We start from the raw sequence: 20,585 nt of genomic DNA, 5'->3' as shown, positions 1-20,585 counted from the left end.
TCTTTGTTACCTTGCCTCATTTTCATTGATTGGAAATTTTCTTCCCCCTCCCTTCATATCTATTTCTTCAATATTGAATTAGATTTTTGAAAAGTTGATGGAAAGTATTTTAGAAAGTGGCGTTAGATTATACCTTATATATTTGTTTACCTTTACCAAAAAATTGGCATATTTACTCAATGACTCCTCCAACAGACCAACACCACCAATACCGAATAAGGCCGAAACGAAATCTACATTACATAGTATACGTGCCTATATATACTCCCTAAATTTTCCACAATCAATATATCGATACTCAGAGAGAGCTAGCATTGCTTCTAATTAAGAAAGTGTGATAACTTTTGTTATAAACAAAGATATGGAGTTCTTCTATGTCTCTCTTCTTTGCCTATTTGTTTTTTGGTTTCCCTCTCCCTTCACTTCGTCTTCGACAAGAAGAAATCCGCCTTCTCCGGCCTCCTTCCTCCGGGAAAAATAGGGTGGCCTGTGTTCGGAGAGAGCCTGGAGTTTCTTTCCACTGGTTGGGAAGGCCACCCTGAAAAATTCATTTTCGATCGTATAGCTAAATACTCCTCCATTGTCTTCAAAACTCACCTTCTAGGTGAAGAAGCCACTGTTTTTTGTGGTGCCACGGGCAATAAATTTTTGTTTTCGAACGAAAACAAGTTGGTACAAGTATGGTGGCCGAATTCAGTGAACAAAGTCTTCCCATCTACAATACAAATATCTACCAAAGAAGCTGAAGCTGTTAAATTGAGAAAAATGCTACCAAATTTCCTCAAATACGAAGTCTTGCAACGTTACGTTGGGATCATGGACGACATGGCCCAACGTCACTTTGCTTCAGATTGGGAAAATCATGACCGAGTTGTTGTTTTTCCATTAACAAAACGTTACACTTTTAGGCTAGCCTGTCGATTGTTTGTGAGTGTGGAAGATCCTAACCATGTGGCTAAAATTTGCCGATCCTTTTGATGTTTTGGCTTCTGGTTTGATTTCTATCCCTATAGACTTGCCTGGAACACCATTTAATCGCGCGATTAAGGCTTCCAATTTTATTAGGAAAGTGTTGGTGATAATACAATGAAATTATAAATACAATTGAAAAATAAAATGAAGAAATAAAAATATCTTCGGCTGAGGCGCGGATATCTCGCTCTCTTTAAGGAGATTCAAGCCCACCGCAGCAAATCTACCGGTCCAGCAGTAAGTCTTTCTGACTTGTCCCCTCCAGGATACAACAACCCGATCACGTCGTATAACTCAACAAACTCTTGACACCAAAAAGAAGAACACCTTCCTTCAACTAATAAACTCTCTTTTAGTTTGCTCACTATTCAAGAACTCTCTAAAGTATATATTTTTTCTCTGTCTACAAGTTAAGGATGACTAACTATTTATAGCTAGGAAAATCATCCTTGAATTAATTTGATATGAATAGGGTAGTAAAGTAGGTAGATAAATGGAAGAATTATTATTTAGAGGTTACACAAGAAGAATGTGGGTAAGTTAATGTGATAATGGAGAAATGAGTTACAAATAAACTTATGGCCTTATTCTTTCACCATAACGTGAGGGGAAGAAACAGACCATTCACTGCTTCTTAATGGCCACAAACAAAAAAGGATTGAATAGTGAATGAATGTACTATTCAATGCTTCTTAATGCTGCCAACGTGAATGACATGGTCAAAGGAAGAAAAAGAGACACTTTAACATATCAATTAAATAATATTAAAATGCTTCAAATGTCCTTCAATCCCCCACTCATTTTAATATTAATATAAGAGAGTTTACCAGCTGAAGGTAGATTATTATGCGTAATGAAGGTGTGCTCTGCATTGAACCTCCACTTAGTAAAACAATAATCTTTACTCCAGAGCCGTAGTAGTCTCAGACTTGAACTATGACTGCTTAAGGGAAATAAAGAATTATTGCTCACACATGATAATCAAGGTGTTGACATGAGCTTTCATAGCCAACACATTACGGCCTTGTGCTATCCCGGTTTCATGAGTGCTTTTGAGAACGAGCCTAATTCTCATAGGAAACGGCCTACTTCCACACTCACATAGGTGAAATCTGTTAAGGGTGCTTCTGTAACTTAACACCCCACTCATACGAGCTACAGAATTTCATTAAGAGATTATAAACTCAACCTCCACAAACTATTACAGAATAATGCACTCACACCATAGGGAGGGAATAAATAAAATAGTGCATTTTTTTCTCAACAAGTCATCATACGATTCGTTTTTCCCATTGAACCGAGTTATAGGATCTCTAGTCCCCAGGTTGGGTTTCCTCATATACGACTCATGAATTTATGGGCATCAATCCATCCCCCTCGATGTGATCCAGACCTTTTCTCTTGCCAAGGCCTTGGTTAGTGGATCTGCAAGATTATCACAAGATTTGACATAATCAACGTTAATGGTATCGCTTGTCAAATATGATCTCACAGTACTGTGTTTTCTCCTTATAAGTCTGGATTTACCATTATAATAACGATTTTGAACTCTACCAATTGTCGCGGTGCTATCACAATGAATTAAAATAGGAGGAATTGGTTTTTCAAAATAAGGAATTTGAAATAATAAATCTCTTAACCAATTCGCTTCTTCACTAGCTGAAGCTAAAGCAATTAATTTAGCCTCCATGGTAGAGTTAACAATAATAGTTTGCTTTTTTGATTTCCAACAAATAGCACCACCTGCCAACGTAATATAACCAGTGGTAGAACAAGAATCACCCGATAAAGTGTTCCAATCTGCATCAGAAAAGCCTTCAAGTACAGCAGGATATTTTTTATAAAACAAGCCATAGGTTTTTGTACCAACTAAATATTTCATAACTCTCGTTATGGCATGCCAATGTTCACAACTTGGCTTGCTTGTAAACCTGCTAAGTACTCCAACTGCATACGCAATATCAGGCCTGGTGCAATCAGTCACATATCTCAAACTTCCAATTAAGCTAGCATATTCCTTTTGATTTATCACATCATTTTCACTTTGAACAGGAAACAAGTGAACACTCGAATCAAAAGGAGTTACAACATGCTTGCAATCAAGAAAATTATATTTTTTCAAAATTTTCTCAACATAATGTGACTGGTCAAGGAATTCCATCACATGTTTTAGAAATTTTTATTCCAAGAATTAAATTTGCCTCACCAAGATCTTTCATGTCAAAATGGCTTTTAAGAATATTTTTAGTTTCACCAATAACATTCATGTTTGAGCCAAAGATCAATAAATCATCAACATAGAGGCAAACAATAACATGTAAATTATTCCAAGACTTATGATAGATACACTTATCACACTCGTTTGTTTTAAAACCATTTTCAATCATGCAGGAATCAAATTTATCATGCCATTGCTTTGGTGTCTGTTTCAAGCCATATAGGGATCTAATAAGTTTACACACTTTGCTTTCTTGGCCTGCTTCAATAAAACCTTCGGGTTGTTCCATATAAATTTCCTCATTTAGGTCCCCATTTAAAAAAACAGTTTTTACATCCATTTGGTGAATATGCAAATCAAAAATTGCAGCAATAGCTATTAAAAGCCTTATGGATGTAATTCTAGTTATCGGAGAAAAAGTATTAAAAAATTCTAGGCCTTCTAGCTGTTTAAAACCTTTAGCAACTAGTCTAGCCTTATATTTATCAACAGAGCCATCCGATTTTAAATTTTTTCTAAGGACCCATTTACACCCAATTGTTTTACAACCCGGTGGTAAATCAACTAACTTCCAAGTTTTATTGGAAATAAGTGATTCCATTTCATCATTTACAGCTTTTTTCCAAAAAATAGCATCATGTGAAGATAAAGCTTTTTGTAAATTGAGAGGGTCATCTCCAATATTAAAAACATAAAAATCAGGACCAAAATCTTTTTCTACTCTAGCTGTTTTACTTCTTCTTAACTCAAAATCATCACTTTCTTTATTTTTCAAAACAGAAGTAGAAGAACTAGGTAGTGACAAAATATTTTCGCTAGTCCTATGACCCCCACTATTTTTAGAATCAAATGGAAATTTATTTTCATGAAAAATAGCATCTCCTGATTCTATTATTATATTATCTTCAAGACTAAAAAATCTATAAGCTGTACTATTTGAAGCATAACCAAGAAAAGCACAAGTAGTAACTTTTTTATCCAATTTACTTATTTTGGGATCCATTAGCCTTACATAAGCTAGACAATCCCAAACTCTTAGATATCCCAAATTTGCTTTGTGACCTTTCCACAACTCAAATGGTGTTAATTTAGTCTTTTTATGAGACACACGATTCAACACATAACAAGCAGTTAAAATAGCTTCACCCCAAAAATTTAGAGGTGCACTAGACTCAATAAGCATGGCATTTGTCAACTCAACTAAAGTTCTATTTTTTCTCTCCGCTACACCATTAGATGCAGGAGAATAAGGTGGAGTAGTTTCATGAATTATTCCCAACGATCTAACAAAAGAATTAAACTCATATTCACGGCCTCTATCACTTCTAATTCTTTTTATTTTTCTTCCAAACTGATTTTCAACTTCATGGAGATAAATTTTAAAATTTTCAAAAGCATCACTTTTATTTTTCATCAAGAAAACATATGTATACTTAGAAAAGTCATCAATAAAAGTGATAAAATATCTATTTTCTCCACGAGTTAAAATTCCTCCAAGTTCACAAATATCAGTATGAATTAACTCTAATAATTCAGTTTTTCTTTCAACTTGGAAATGAGGCCTTTTTGTGATTTTGGCTTTACTACAAGCCTCACATTTTTCAAAATCCTTTTTAATCATTGGGATTAATCCTAAACTACTCATGATTCCCACATAACGATTATTAATATGACACAAACGAGCATGCCAAAAATTAGTGGAAGAAAGCATGTAAACAGAATTAGTAACTTTATTCATCTCAACATTCAACTTAAACATCCCATCACAAGCATACCCCTTTCCCACAAAAATACCTTTTTTCACTATTACATATTGATCAGACTCAATAATTTGTTTGAAGCCTGCTTTATTAAGAAGAAAACTAGATATCAAATTTTTTCTCATGGAAGGAGTAAAAAGTACATCTTTTAATGTTAACACCCTTCCTGAGGTAAAGCTCAACTCGACATCTCCCTTTCCAAGCACTTGAGTAGTGTGAGAATCACCAAGCATGATGGTTTTGGGCTCTTCAAATGGAGTATATACTTTGAACCAATCTTTGTCATAGCAGACATGACGGTTTGCACCAGAATCAGCCCACCATCCATCAACATTTTCAACCATATTTATGTCTGTTATCACCGCCACAAGTGGCTCTTCGGTACCGTTCGCCTGAGGTGTAAGACCATGTTTTCGAAACTTGCCAAATCGAGCAATATGCCCACTCTTGCCACAGACAAAGCATGGTCCTCCATTTTGTGCTTGTTGATTTTGTGCTTGGTTGTTACCACCATTATTTTTCTTGGGAGGTCTACCATTATTTTTCTTGAATATTTTCTTCTTAGGCTTCATAGAGGTATTTTTGTTAGCATTAGGAGCAGCATTATTTGAAGTAATTAAATTTACCTTGTTTGTGACGGGTTGTAAGTTGCTCTCTTCTGTTTGCAAAAGTGCATCCTGGCCCCTTGCCTCTTCCTCCATGCGGATTCGCATAATCAACGTCTCAAGAGAGGTTTCCTTTTGTTTGTGTCGCATAGTTTTTTGAAATTCCTTCCATAAAGGTGGAAGTTTATCTATTATGCCACAAACAACAAGGTTATCTCCAATTTTGATCTCCTCGGACCTAAGCTCTCCAACAATCATTATAAAGTCTTGAGCTTGATCTACCACTGATTTGTTGTCCACCATTTGAAAACGAAAAAATCTACTAGCAGCATATTTTTTCGCTCCAGCCTCCTCGGTATCATATTTACTCTGCAACGCTTTCCAATTTTTCTTTGCAGTAGAGTAAGTTCTATCATAATAATCATAAAAATTATCTGATAGACAATTAAGTAAATAATACCGACACTTGTATGAGTCTTCATCGTACTTTTCAGTTTTTTCTTGAAGAGAAATAAGTTCTTCATCATTCATGGAAGAATTGTCTACTTTATTTGGATTCTTCTCAGTTAACACATAAGAAACTTTGAGAAGACTTAAGTAGAAAAGTACTTTACCCTTCCATCTCTTAAAATGAGTACTGTTGAACCGAAATGGCTTGTTAAGATCTCCTACTTTGACATCCGCCGATTTTTCAATTGTAGCCATATGAATCTCCTTAAAATTGTTGGTGATAATACAATGAAATTATAAATACAATTGAAAAATAAAATGAAGAAATAAAAATATCTTCGGCTGAGGCGCGAATATCTCGCTCTCTTTAAGGAGATTCAAGCCCACCGCAGCAAATCTACCGGTCCAGCAGTAAGTCTTTCTGACTTGTCCCCTCCAGGATACAACAGCCCGATCACGTCGTATAACTCAACAAACTCTTGACAAGATGTTGAGTCCAAAGCTCCACCAAAAAGAAGAACACCTTCCTTCAACTAATAAACTCTCTTTTAGTTTGCTCACTATTCAAGAACTCTCTAAAGTATATATTTTTTCTATGTCTACAAGTTAAGGATGACTAACTATTTATAGCTAGGAAAATCATCCTTGAATTAATTTGATATGAATAGGGTAGTAAAGTAGGTAGATAAATGGAAGAATTATTATTTAGAGGTTACACAAGAAGAATGTGGGTAAGTTAATGTGATAATGGAGAAATGAGTTACAAATAAACTTATGGCCTTATTCTTTCACCATAACGTGAGGGTAAGAAACAGACCATTCACTGCTTCTTAATGGCCACAAACAAAAAAAGATTGAATAGTGAATGCGGCAACATAATGTACTATTCAATGCTTCTTAATGCTGCCAACGTGAATGACATGGTCAAAGGAAGAAAAAGAGACACTTTAACATATCAATTAAATAATATTAAAATGCTTCAAATGTCCTTCAGAAAGAGCTAGTGGAAATTATTAAACAAAGAAAGATTGATTTGGGTGAGCGAAAAGCATCACCAACACAAGATATATTGTCATACATGCTCTTGACCTGTGATGAAAATGGGAAATTCATGCATGAGTTGGATATTGCTGATAAGATATTAGGGTTGTTGATTGGTGGACATGATACTGTTAGCTCTGCTTGTGCTTTCATAGTTAAGTATCTTGCTGAGCTTCCTGAGATCTATGAAGGAGTTTACCAAGGTAACCTAGTTCTTACTTTCACTCACAACACTCATTTATTTTATAATATGTTGTCCCCTACGGTCACGCCTCTCTCTATTATAGTCATCCTCTATAATAACATTGCATTATAAAGATCAAGTTTTCTTTGGAAACAATTTTTCATGTTATGTTACATCATATATTTTCTATAACAACGTTTCACTATAGCAGCCAAAAACCATTCTGACAAACAACGTTGTTATAGGGAGGTTTTATTGTATACAGACGCGAATCTAGGATTTCATGAGGATGGTTCACCATTGCTTTAAGATATAAAATTTTATAGTGACATCGACTTCTCGTTTTTTTTTGCTTTTTGGGACCTGGTATCATTAGAAATAAAGGAAAGAAAAGTCATCTGATGCAATATAAAATAAAAACACGTTTTTCACTTGGTTAATAATATAAAAAGAAAGGTCAAAAGGTAGCTTTAGAAAATAATAGCACAAACGTGCAGGAGCTGGGGATTGAACCCATGACCTAGAAGATGTAAACATAGCCTCTACCCAGTGCTCTACTCAACCTATTTTGACCATGTGTTTCTTTAGTTAATATTACATATATATATTCAGAATTATACACATAATATGTCGAGTATAGTCGAGTGAGCATGTGTTCACGTGACCCAAAATTTATGCATAAATTAGCCCCTGACTGTATATATATGGCAACGTATTATTTTTTATAGGTACATTCAAACCTATAATAAGTCGTATATAATACCCTTCCATTAATAATTTAAGAGTGTAGAAATTATTTACACTATAAGTGTAGAAATTATTTACATTATATGTGTATAAAAGATTCAACTCATTAGGTTGCACAAATGTATCCTCATACCGTAGTTTAAGAATAGTTATCATTTTTGAATTTGAGTTGTGTACACTCACACTTTAAGGATTATTTATAGCATGTGTTTAGTTTAACCAATTGTAGCAAGTTGGTTACCCGTTGCCATCCAATGTTTATTATAGACGATTGAATAATATAACTGTCTTTTAAATAATTTGATATGCAAAAGATTCTCTAGACCATCATATAACCCTTATTTTCATCTCGAATATTAAAGCTCATAATGGAGAATCCTATAAACTTTAGTTTGAACAGTTGAATTTGTATCTTCTCCCAGTGCAATATAATTTTTAGTTTACCATCTGATTATGACATTATGTATTTGTGAATCAATAAAATTTCTTTTATTTTTCAGGTTATCAACTCAGACATTTTCCATAGATATAGTTGCGCGATACTATATATATCGTCATGTTCTGGCCGGTCTTTTCTTGATGCACAACCATCTAATCATTTGTTTGATCAAATACCCATACTACTTGAATATAAAGTGCATTTAACTTGGATCAATTTTCCTTTTATTTTTTCATCTGTTGCTTCTGACAATTTGTTTTTTTGTTATAAAAATATATAGAGCAAATGGAGATTGCAAAATCAAAGGCTCCAGGCGAATTACTGAACTGGGAAGACATTAAAAAGATGAAATATTCATGGAATGTGGCCTGTGAAGTTTTAAGACTTACCCCACCCCTCCAAGGTGCTTTTAGGGAAGCCCTTTCTGATTTCATCTTCAATGGTTTCTCCATTCCAAAAGGATGGAAGGTATAAATTGTATCTTATTCTTTCTCCTGAAAATGTTAAATTCACGAAAAACTATTCAAAAAACTAAATTGGATTAAACTTATATAGAAGTAAATAATTATATTCTATCAATCGATGTGATACAACCGGGCATATAGCCGATAATTATTCTATTTTTAAGTATCACAATTCAAGTTCACGACACATATTATCTACTTTGGGCCTAGACCCGTACATATTTGTCTTTCGGATGACGCCGCATCGAGCCCTAAAGAGCACGTACCATGTGAAATTGAGTTATGTCTTATAAAGCTGTTCACTTTCCTATCTCATTCTGATGTGGGATTCACCTAAAATATATATCATGTGCACCCTTCTTCAGAATCTTGTCAACCTAGTTAGAAACTGTTAGTCCTTTCTCTTTGACCTACTCTCATCGGCTCGCCCTCTGTCATCAATATCATATACACTCCCATTAGGGGCTCGATGTGACATATATAGTCCAAAAAACAAACCTGTGCAAGCTAAGCCTAGGCTCAAAACAGACAATACGTTCCATGGACTTGGATATAATTGTGACATTAAATTTATCATATCCAATGAATTGCAAATAAAAGTTACTTCTGGTTGTAGGTCGTCAACTTAACCCGATCGATGTGAACTAATAAAAATTTATGCAGATATACTGGAGTACAAATTCTACACACAAGAGTCCAGACTTCTTCCCTGAGCCTGAAAAGTTTGACCCTTCAAGATTTGAAGGAAGTGGACCTCTTCCAAACACATTTGTACCTTTTGGTGGAGGACCTAGGATGTGCCCAGGAAAAGAGTATGCTCGTTTAGAAATTCTTGTATTCATGCACCATCTTGTTAAAAGGTTCAAGTGGGAGAAAATTATTCCAGATGAGAAAATTGTTGTCAATCCGATGCCGATTCCGGCGAAGGGACTCCCCGTCCGACTCTACCGTCACGACTTGCAGGCATGAGGAAGATTGTTAAGGCTTGGTAAGTAATTAGAAAATATTATTCCAAAAGCATTTATTTAGATAATATAGAGGCAAACACTAATAGGTGAGGGTGGGAGGCAGTGTGGTGTGGTGGGAGTGAAGATGGGGTGTGTTGGAGGGTGGGGGTCACTTATAAAACTTATTTTCCTACTTTCACTTGGGAAGTCGAATTTTCTCATTTTTAAGGAACTTGTTTTCCTCGAGAGGATTTTTTTTAAAAAAACAAAAAATCGACTAATCAAACATGAAAAACTTTGAAAAATATTTTCTGAAAATTGTATAATTCCAAACATACCTTGATTGCAAAGAAATTAGTATTTCCTAGTTTATTAACGATAACAATCTTTTCTTCCATATTATTAATGATTGCAGGTTTTTTATGCATGAAGCAGAAACGTTTAAAGCGTATCTATTGGGAAGGGAAAAGTGGCGGATGACCTTGCTAAATTTGAAAGCAATCTTGATGTTTCTGAAAGCTTTGTGCTTTATAATGTCACCTATGTATGTAATTTTCGCTTTTGAAAAGGATAGTCTAGGTATCACGTATTACCCCAGACAATTCATAGATTGCAATAATCTTCTGTTATTAATAAAAGATAAGTCTTTATTACCCAAAAATAAATTTGTAACTATCCATATTAATGATTATATTGCTTATCCCTTCATGTTTCTTTACTATTGTTCTCTTCTTCTATTTCTTGTGTTCCCTTGATTTATTTGATTTGTATACATCTTCTTATTGTTAATGTAAGGCACATTTAGTGTGGCCAATAATAATATAGGCTCACATTTTGTAGGTTACCAATTTAGATTATACATAATTAATATAGTTAACATGAGTAGGAACGATCAATTGCAAAAGCATAGTCCAATTTCATTGTGTATAGGAGATCAAGATACAACAGCCACTAAATTATCCATTTAGGACATGTCAACGTTTCATTTAGCAATTACCAATGTAGTACAGTAAAATTTAACATATCAAATGAGAAAAATGCTTTCTATTCTTACATTATCTTAGTTAATTAAATTGTTCGACGATATCTATAGATTTGGGTTGTTAGTTAAGTGAAAATTTTATGGTTCTTTTTGCACATAGAATTCTAATGGTATCTTAATTTAAAGAAATTACTCATAATTTATGATTTATTAAATTTTTCATTTTTGAATGATATTTCTGATCAAATTCACAATACTTTTTTTGTCGCTTTGAAGATAGAAACTCTTTCCATAGCAAAAGAAAAACATAAAGTAGAAAAGAAAAAAAAATCAATGCCTAACGAACAAATATTACAAAATTATTGTCTCTAAATTCAAACTTAAAAATTGTGAAATAACAACTTAAAAGGAAATATAGTGCTAGTTTCTTTTGGTCATGTCTCTCCTCCTTAGCTAAAAGGTGGTGGAGACTTAGAACTGAAAAATCTCTCTGGGTTGATTTCTTGAAAGCTAAATACTGTCAGAGAAGTAATCCTGTGTCAAAAGCTAGCATCCCTAAGGATTCAAGAAACTGGAAGGAATTGATCTCTATGAGGGAATTTTTTGAAGAACATATTAGTTGGAATATTCACTCAGGAAAATGCTATCTTTGGTGGGATGATTGGACCTTCCAAGGCTCCTTATACTCATTGACTGGTCAGCCTTCAAAGCCTGGTAACAATAAAATTAGCAACTACATTCAAGATCAGGAGTGGGATCTTGAAATTTTGAGCAATTTTCTTCCAGGAGACATAGTGAATATTGTGAAGGATATTCACATTGGCAATAGAGATAAAGAAGATAAAGCTATATGGAGGCTCACTCCTAATGGTCATTTCACAAGCTCTTCTGCCTTTGAAGTTCTCAGACAGAGAAGTATTCCTAACCTTTCTACTATTAATATTTGGATAGATGAAATTCCTTTTAAAATATCTTTTTTACGTGGAAGCTTCTTAAAAAAAAATTACCTCTTGATGCTCATGTTTCTAGATTTCGTATTGATTTGGGTCTTAGCTATTGTTGTTGCAGGGTAGCAATGGATGAGACTGTCAATCATGTGTTCATAGCCAGTGAGCTTGCAAAGAGGGTAAGGCATCAGATGACAGGTCCCGTGTGACTAAATTTGACTGCCAATAATGTGAAAGGATTGCTTGACCAGTGGTGGACCTTTCCCCCGAAAAATATTGTACACAAATTCCTTCTTCTCATTACTCCCAGTATGGTATGTTGGGAATTTGGAGGGCCAGATGCACTATCAAGTATGACCACAAGCAAATAAGTACCAGTAGCATATGTCACCAAGCTCTCTTTCAGATCAAGACTTGCATTGAGAAGAAGTTTAGCAAGATGGATCCAAGTTGGAATTGGAGGAAAGTATGTCATGTTGCAGAAAGTTACAAATGCCCTATTACTAGCATTATAGTTACCTGGCAAAAACCTTCTGAAGGAACATGGAAATTGAATACTGATGGAAGCTACTAGGGGCGGATCTACTTGGAGGCCAGGGTGTTCACCCGAACACCCTCGGCAAAAAATTACAGTGTATATATATGATAAATGTTCTGTGTTTATGTGCATATATTAACTTTTGAACACCCTCGGTAAAAAATGACAGTGTTATTTAGTTTTTTTTTTTCCGAACACCCTAAATGAAAATCCTGGATCCGCCACTGACAGCTACATGGTAGGCCAAAACAAGGCAGGGGCTGGAGGAATTGTTAGGAACAGAAATGGGGATATGGTTATGGCTTTTGCCTATCCAATCCAGTTTTTCACTAACAACTTCAGTGAAGCTCATGCTGCTTTAATTGGTATATCATTGTGTTGTGACAATAATATTCAAGAATCAAGACTTAACAGTGGAGCTGGATTCCCAAATCATAGTCAACATGATCAAAGGTATCAATAGACCTCCTTGGAGACTACAAAGCTATATTGAAGATATTCAACAGAAAATTCATGATAGGAACATCCACATAAATCGCTGCTACAGGGAAAGTAATGGGGTGGCGGATGCTCTTGCGAAATATGCTACCACCATCGAAGAAGACAAAGTTTTCCTTCAAGAAAATGACCTTCCTCGAGAAGCAATTGGGTACCTACGGATGGATAAAATGCAACTCCCCTCCTTTAGGAGAAGAGCAAAAAAACACTCATCTTGGTGCTACAATCCACCTTGAAAATTTTCTTGGCCGGCTGCCAGGTAACTTTTTTGTGATGCTACTGGTTTGAGCTGGTCTTTTTGTTCTTGGGTTGTTTCTCTTCTTTTACTTAGCACTTCATGTACTACTTCCTTAAGTCTTTGACTAGATAGTTAAGGAGTTTAACTCCATTTAAGCTTTAGCCAATGTAAAAGAGGTAAGGTTGCCTTTTTTCCGAACACTTACGGGTGTCAAAATAAGCATGTTCAATTGTTTTGCTCTTTTCTCAGAATAGACTTATGATACTGTTGTGCATTAACATGATTTTCATTTGAAGATAATACGCTCATGAAGAAAGATAAAGATATAGGGAAGACTAAAGTGCACCATTTCATTCATCAAAGTCTTTATGCTAACCGTAAATTCCTTGTGAGTATAAAAAACAATCTTTACTGATTTGGTGCATAACATTAAACACAAGAAGGTACAATGACACAACTCAAAATAGCAAATAGGAAATGGATAAAGAGAGGCCATTGTCTACACAACAATAAATTACTAAGAAACTGGACTTAGAATCATCAAACCTCAGATACACCTCCAAGGACTACTAAGTCTTTGAAGCCACTTCCACATGAAGACACTGGGGGAGAATGTGCAGTAGAATCAAACTGGTCCATGTTACGAGGGATCAATCTTTCTTTTGTAAAATTGAAGAACTCAGTGCGTAAATTAAGTTTTATGTACCATCGATGTTCGAATCTTCCCGTCAAGAAGCCATCACTTAGTTTGTTCTTTAAATTGAAACCTGAAAGAGGGAATACAGAGATTGAAGAATTGTATCTTGGATCAACGATATGTAAAAGATGAAAAATCATGATTTAAAGAACACTATATACATCCGTGTTAATACCAGAGTAAGTGAGATCTTACGGGAGTGGTTCTGATCGATCCTTGAACTTCGTTGTAGGGGATTTCTTATTTGTGGACAATTTAGTTCAGTGGAGGAAGAATACAGACAGAGAGTGCAGGGCAATGATCGAGGAGGCAAACCGGAAACGTTACAAAGAGAGCGAAAAGGTAGGGAATAGAGAGTTTTAAGATTACTGGGTTGCCGAAGTGGTGTTTCATGATTGCTGGACTTCTTTTTTTCAGAGGAAATTGCCAAAAAAATGTGGCAAAAGATAAATGTATTTCCTGCGTTTAGGATGCACGTCAGCAGACCAGCCAGACCTATGTCCCGCTTTTATATATTTATATAAATTTACAATCATTACTTAACCATGATTAATTAACAAACATTGGGCAATAACAAGTATTCAAATGTCTACTAATATACGTGAAATACACATCATTCAAATACTGCTTGAGATACTAAAAACATCTTCAGAACTCACGAAGGATCTATTCTTCCATTAAGCATTTGAACTATTGTGACGAATTTAACAAGATACCAGTATTTTTCAACTATTGTTTGAATTGGTTTTTAGTTGCCGATGCTTCAGCTAATACAGGCTTTTCAGACAAAATGCATTGGTCTATATATCATAGGTTTGAAGTATGTCACCATTAGCTTTCAAGTTTATCATTCCAATACTCGGTTTTTTATTAAAGCCCACATCACCATAAAGCGACACAATTCGTTGAGTTTCACCGGTAAAATTTAAAATTTAAAATTCCATAATAATAACTATTTTTCAGCTATAAGTACTGGAAAGTGGCTACTTGTGAATTTTGCCCGTCAAATTTGATACAATTCTGTTCAGGAGGCTAAAACCCCAAAAAGAAACTAGCCATTTGCAGCAAGACTGTAAAATGTCCAATAGGTTAAAAGATCATACCATCTTACAAAATCCAAATCCAGGTTAAACCCCTCTGGCCCAAAGTTGATGATGTATATGATACGTGCCATTTGCATCTCACCAAATTTACATAATCCAGCCTCAGCTCAAAAGCCTCTGGGCTCAAAGTTGATGATATAAATGAGGGAAAATGACAAAAATGGTCCCTCATATTTGAGAGTAGGTTTAAAATAATCCATAAAGTATGCTCTAAACAATTTTGATCCTTTAAGTTTGTCGAAGATTATCACTTTTGGTTTCCATCAAATATGTAATGAACTTTATCTATTAGATCTGACGCGAACCGTGGGAAAAAAAATTAATCAAAAACACTAGGAAAGTCTCATCAAATCCTAAAAATTGAATCACAAAAAATAATACTAGACACCATAAAATAGACCAAAATAGTTAAATTTGCATCACAAAAATAGTACTAGCTAGTCAGATATGAATGGTTTCTATAGGCAAATGAAGACGAGCAGTAGGCCATCACAAAGCCAACAAATTCAAAATCATCATTGCTGCTTATTAATTGTATAGAAGAAAGTTCCTTAATGGAACATATCTCTCTCATCCTTAAATTTATTTTTGAAAGCTTACATTGCTGATCTAACTCTTGTAAAGAATGGGTTCTTTCCCATTCTCAGCAGGATTAGAAAGATTATATTTGGGAGTCAACTTTTGTAAATCCTCTTTCTTATTCAATAAAATGTCCATGCCCTAAGGTGTAGGGTGTAGGGATGGAAAATTGATATAAAAAAATATTCCATTAGAAGTGAAAACCGTTTTTGAATGTTAGATTTGTCACACTTTTCAATGCTTCGACTATAGAAACTCTTTCAATTGAAAAGAAAAGCATAAAATAGAATAGAATCAATCCTCAATGAGAATATTACATTATCATCGGTATCTAAGAAGATACAGTATAAGAATATTACATGGCAACTGATCTGTAACTTAAAAAGTGCGAAATAGCAAAGGGTTCCTGGCATGAATTGCATGCCACGGCTAGTTTGTTTTGGTCAAGGACACAATGACATTTACGAACATAATTTTCTCTTTACCCATGCAAGCGTTAGCAATAATTTCATTGTATTTGTGGAACAATTGATCCATATTCAATTCATCACCAAAATGGCTAACAAGCAAAGGTTCAGCCACAGATCTAAAGCTTCGTGCCATATTGTACTTCTCATCATCAAATGAATTCCTTTGGACTTCTGAAGTTTCCAAGCAATTAATGGTAAAAGATCCCTCTTTCTCAACTATATATTTCACTTCTGTAGGAGATGGGTTGTATAAGGGAATATTGAACAAATTCACTCTCTCTTCTTCTATTGATCCCTGCATCCATTATTTTATTTACGATTTTAAATTCTATATAAAAAAAGAGCAGCCACAAAGCATCCTGTGTCAGCAGGTCTGGATAAGAGCCGCACCCCGAGGGGTGTGATGTTAAATTCTATATGTATATACTAATAAAGTAAAAGAAATTTACACTATAGATCACCTAAAAATATAATAACCGTCTATAATAAATAGAATTACTTAGTATTTAACTTTTCTTCTTTTATTTTTCACTTTCAATACTTTTCATGTTTTAATGGGTAGATTGACCCGTTTCATTTGAATGTACACATAATAATATCATATAATTGGCGCTGACTTACGATACATAAGTAAAAGTTTGGTTTTGAGATAACGGTCAAAATAAAATACCTGAATTATCATTATTTTTGCGAGTTTTCACACCTCAACTATCACAAGGGAACAATCGATAGTTGGCTTAGTTAGTTTCGAGGTGTATATTAATACATATATTGTGATTGTTCAGGTATAAAAAGAAAACTAGTGATAATTGGGTTGTGAAGAAAAAATATAATTCAGATGTGTTTTTGACCATTAAATCTTTCTTTTTCAGAAGAGGAGGTTTACTTGTGTAACTAGAAGTTTGAGGGTTGTGGCAAGAAGTTCCCACTCGTAGGAACACCCTTTGCTATAGTTATCTTGATTCTTTCTTCCCAACATGGTCAATACCATACGCCCACCTTTCACCAATTCCTCCGAGCGGTACTTTAAAAATGTTGCAAAATCTCTCTCATATTGCTTATAATACCCTTTAAGAACACTTGCTGGGCTTGTACTTGTCAAGTAAATATTTCCCTTGTTATTCTCTGTTCCATCAGGCACCTATACAATTAATTAATAATTAATAAACATTGGAACATATAATATATTACATGTAAAACCTCTTCCCGTCAACCGAAAAATATTTGAAAAAATACATGAGCAAGTGTTCCAAACAGTATTTTAAAAGGCGAGGCGTTTTACGCAGCACGGGGCGAGGCATAAGCCCCGAGACACGGTGCATAAGTCTCATAAGCCCCGAGACACGGTGCATAAGTCTCATGGATCTTCAGGAACATTGTGCTATGAAATCTCTATCATATCAATGTCAGACATAATCATCTAAAAAAACTATTTATGACAGTGTTATTTTCTATGAGAATTGTTTTCTTTATAATATATTTTAAGAAATATCACTACAATATGAAAACATGATAATATAAAGTATAAATATCATTACAACAATAATAAAAATCATAATTTATAGCAAAAATACTTTTAAAGCAATAAAAATTAAATTAACGCCCGGGCCGTACGCCTTTAAGCCCGGGGCTTACACGTTTGCACCCGGGGCTTACGCCCCAATTCTAGGGCTTACGCCATATGGATCTACGCCTTTCATTTGCGCCCCGGAGCGTTTTTGGTGCGCTTCCCCCAGAAAACGCCTCTGAAAACACTGGTTTCAAGTGAAATAAATTTATACTAATAGTAATAGACATTGATGATATATATATATATATATAGGAAACGTACTTGAGAAAGCCAGTGGAGACTGTAAGAGGAGTGGACAAAGTGCAGACTCTTGAAAGGAAAAAGTCTAGTATAGAATGAACCAGCAACTCCTGCGACAAAGCAATTAGGAGGACCAAATCCATCTCCTCCCATATTCTGATTCCTCAAATCTTCGTGGAATGCCGACAACGATCGGAAAATGGTATTGAAATCATTGCTGGGAAGATCATTCAAGAAAACATGAAATTCCGGTGACTGTTGGCCATTGCTTTTGCATTCATCATGAATTGTTTTGATAAGTTCGGAGACTGCCAATAAAGTGTTGGGTCCAGTGGAACAACCTAAGTCCGCAATGCATATAGTTTTCGGGGAAAGGCTGTGGTACAATGCTGATATGGCTTCATCTGTTATTGGCTTTGTCATGAGAATAGCCTTTTGCTGTATATAATGCAACATACGTACGTAATTCAAGTACGCAAAAAGTTAGTGTTCTTATTTTAGTTGAAGTTTGTAATAGTAATATATTATTTACGAGAAGTATTCATAAGGAGCTTTAATTTATAATTCATGCAAGTTTATAACTCCCTAAGGGAATAAAAAATGCTGTATGTGATGATACCTGAAGCAGAGAATTGTTTGCATAGCTAGTGTCTCCAATACCTCCATTCATGTGAAGAACTTTAGCCACTTCCATCTTTTGAGATCTTGTGAGTCTTTCTGTGCATAGGTAATGAGTCATTTATAGCAGGTAGAATTCAATATCCTACTTATCAGATTATAGTGTGGTTAAGATATGGTCCCACAAGAATTTGTTTGTTGTAAAAGCAATAATTTTGATTACTTCAAATTAAAGAAAGTGATGAGTTTCCGATGTTACCGGCTAGGCTTAAAATTCTATGAAAATTCAAGAAAAGACGATATGACAAGTGCGGATATTGCCTTGTTTAAAAGGCGGGAGTAAGGCGTCTGCGTTTTTTATCTGAACTATCATAATTAAAATAAGCAATTAAATGAAGAGCAAGCAATTGAACAATTTAAATTTCATTCTATTCTCTCCGTCTTAATTTAAGTGTAGTTTGGCTGGACACGGAATTTAAAAAATAAAAGGAGACTTCTGAATTTTTGTGATCTTAAATTTAAGAGATGTGTAGTCCTTTAAATCTTGTAGTCGTAAATTTTGTCATGTAAAATATTATAATTAAAAAACTTACTAGAGACACTGAGGAACTAACAATAAAGACCTTCTCAAACTTACTAAATTTGTCATATTAATGATTTAAACAAATCATATTGTTTGTGTACCAACAAACAACAAAAGGACGTTTGTTTACCAACCAAGATAAGACGCAGCTAACATTAAAGACCTTCCCAAAAAATAAAAGGATCTCAAGCTTCCACGATGAGCAAGATCATATTGACAACTTAGTTGTGGGAAACTTTTAACGTTATCTTGCAAAGTACTGTTCGATCACAGTGTATTCCAGGGATATTGAAGCTACAGTGAGGGAGATATGATTGAGATTGATGATAAACTTGTCTATCTTTTTCTGCCGACAATTGAGCCTAAAAATATAAAAGAGGCTCTTCTTAGCATTGATAGGATCGTTGTTGTGCAAGAAAAACTTCATCAATTTGAAAGAAATAAAATATGACATCCTGAACCTAGACCCCAAAAGTTTGTTTTGTCCGGCTCTATAACGAGGCAACTAAAGCATATGCCATAGGCCCCTAATTTTAGCAAGAGTAAATTATGTGTTAATTTTGCTTTAAAGAAAATTGATTATTTATGATAAAAAATAGTAACTTTTTTTGGTAAAATTTATACTCCATTTATTCGCTTTAATCTTTTTCAAATAGATGAAATCAACAATACGTTGTTTTGCCTTCATACATAAATCAATAAAACGTTGTTTTGCCTTCATACATTTTGTTAGTTAACACTCACATTATTTTATGATATCTGTAACTCCTTTTGTACTCTCTTTCTTAAAATCTCTAACAAGTTAGAATAATTCTCTGCCAAAAATAAGAGTCAATAGTCGAAAGTGTTGAACAAAGTGAATTGCAAACTCTTTTTTTTGTTTCTTCTTAGGTTTTCAGGCATGGCAACAAGCATATTAAAGTGGGGGTATACGAAGTTATCAATTTCTTGAATCAGATTCTATTGTTCTGTCTCTATTATTTTTGTCTAAAATTTGTCAACTCTTATAGAATTATGTTAACAATTTCTGTAATGATTGCCTCAGTAGAAGGATGTTTTTCAACATTCAACTTTATAAAATTTTACCTAGAATTAATAATTGAAAAAGAAAATTATTCGAAGAAACCGACTATAAAAAATTTACTTATAAATAATAATTTAGCATCTAAAAAAGTTATAAAAATAAATTTTGAATGAAATATAAGTATATGAAGTTTATTTAGGTTTTAGACCTCTAATTAAAGTTTCACTTTAGGCCTCCAATTATGTTGAGCCGTCCCTGTTGTCAACCTAACTAAAAGCCTGTCAATCGTCCTTCTTTTTTACCCGCCCTCCATCATGAGCATCACATACTGGCGTAGCGCCCAAAAGATAAACTTATTGGGGGCCTAAGTTCAATGCTGATAATATGCGTTATGAGCTTGAATTATGATATTAGATTTATCGTATTTGAATTGAAATAAAAAGTTACTTCTACTTGTAGGTCAACTTAAGCTGATCGATGTGCTCTAAAAATTTATGCAGATATATTGGAGTACATTCTACACACAAGAAACTTTGTTTCATCACTTGCATCTACATTAGTGTTCAACCCTCATGAATTGTATAACAAGAAACTTTGTTTCATCACTTGCATCTACATTAGTGTTCAACCCTCGTGAATTGTATAACAAGAAACTTTGTTTCATCACTAGC

General features: G+C 34.4%; 1 protein-coding gene and 1 pseudogene across 1 annotated transcript; one reads left to right on the top strand and one right to left on the bottom strand.

Moving 5' to 3' along the window:
- Window positions 1-361: 361 nt before the first annotated feature.
- Window positions 362-12,330, top strand: LOC132639145 (beta-amyrin 28-monooxygenase-like; annotated as a pseudogene).
- A 3,375-nt stretch (window positions 12,331-15,705) lies between these two features.
- On the bottom strand, window positions 15,706-18,482 carry LOC132642247 (S-adenosyl-L-methionine:benzoic acid/salicylic acid carboxyl methyltransferase 2-like). The gene is made up of 4 exons (XM_060359498.1): window positions 18,309-18,482; window positions 17,711-18,127; window positions 16,766-17,020; window positions 15,706-16,174 (listed from the first exon to the last, which is right to left on the bottom strand). The coding sequence occupies exons 1-4, from the start codon at window positions 18,426-18,428 to the stop codon at window positions 15,839-15,841; spliced, it is 1,128 nt and encodes a 375-aa protein (XP_060215481.1). The 5' UTR covers window positions 18,429-18,482; the 3' UTR covers window positions 15,706-15,838.
- Window positions 18,483-20,585: the final 2,103 nt, after the last annotated feature.

The sequence above is a fragment of the Lycium barbarum genome, chromosome 5 (genome assembly GCF_019175385.1).
Source record: "Lycium barbarum isolate Lr01 chromosome 5, ASM1917538v2, whole genome shotgun sequence".
NCBI lineage: Eukaryota > Viridiplantae > Streptophyta > Magnoliopsida > Solanales > Solanaceae > Lycium > Lycium barbarum.
This window is presented reverse-complemented; position numbering and strand designations above follow the sequence as displayed.

Coding starts and splice junctions, on each gene's coding strand:
- LOC132642247 (XM_060359498.1), bottom strand. CDS start 18,428: ATGACTCATTACCTATGCACAGAAAGACTCACAAGATCTCAAAAGATG. Junction 17,021..17,710: donor GTCTCCACTGGCTTTCTCAA/GTACGTTTCCTA, acceptor TTAATTGTATAG/GTGCCTGATGGAACAGAGAA. Junction 16,175..16,765: donor TCAAACTTCTAGTTACACAA/GTAAACCTCCTC, acceptor TAATGGATGCAG/GGATCAATAGAAGAAGAGAG.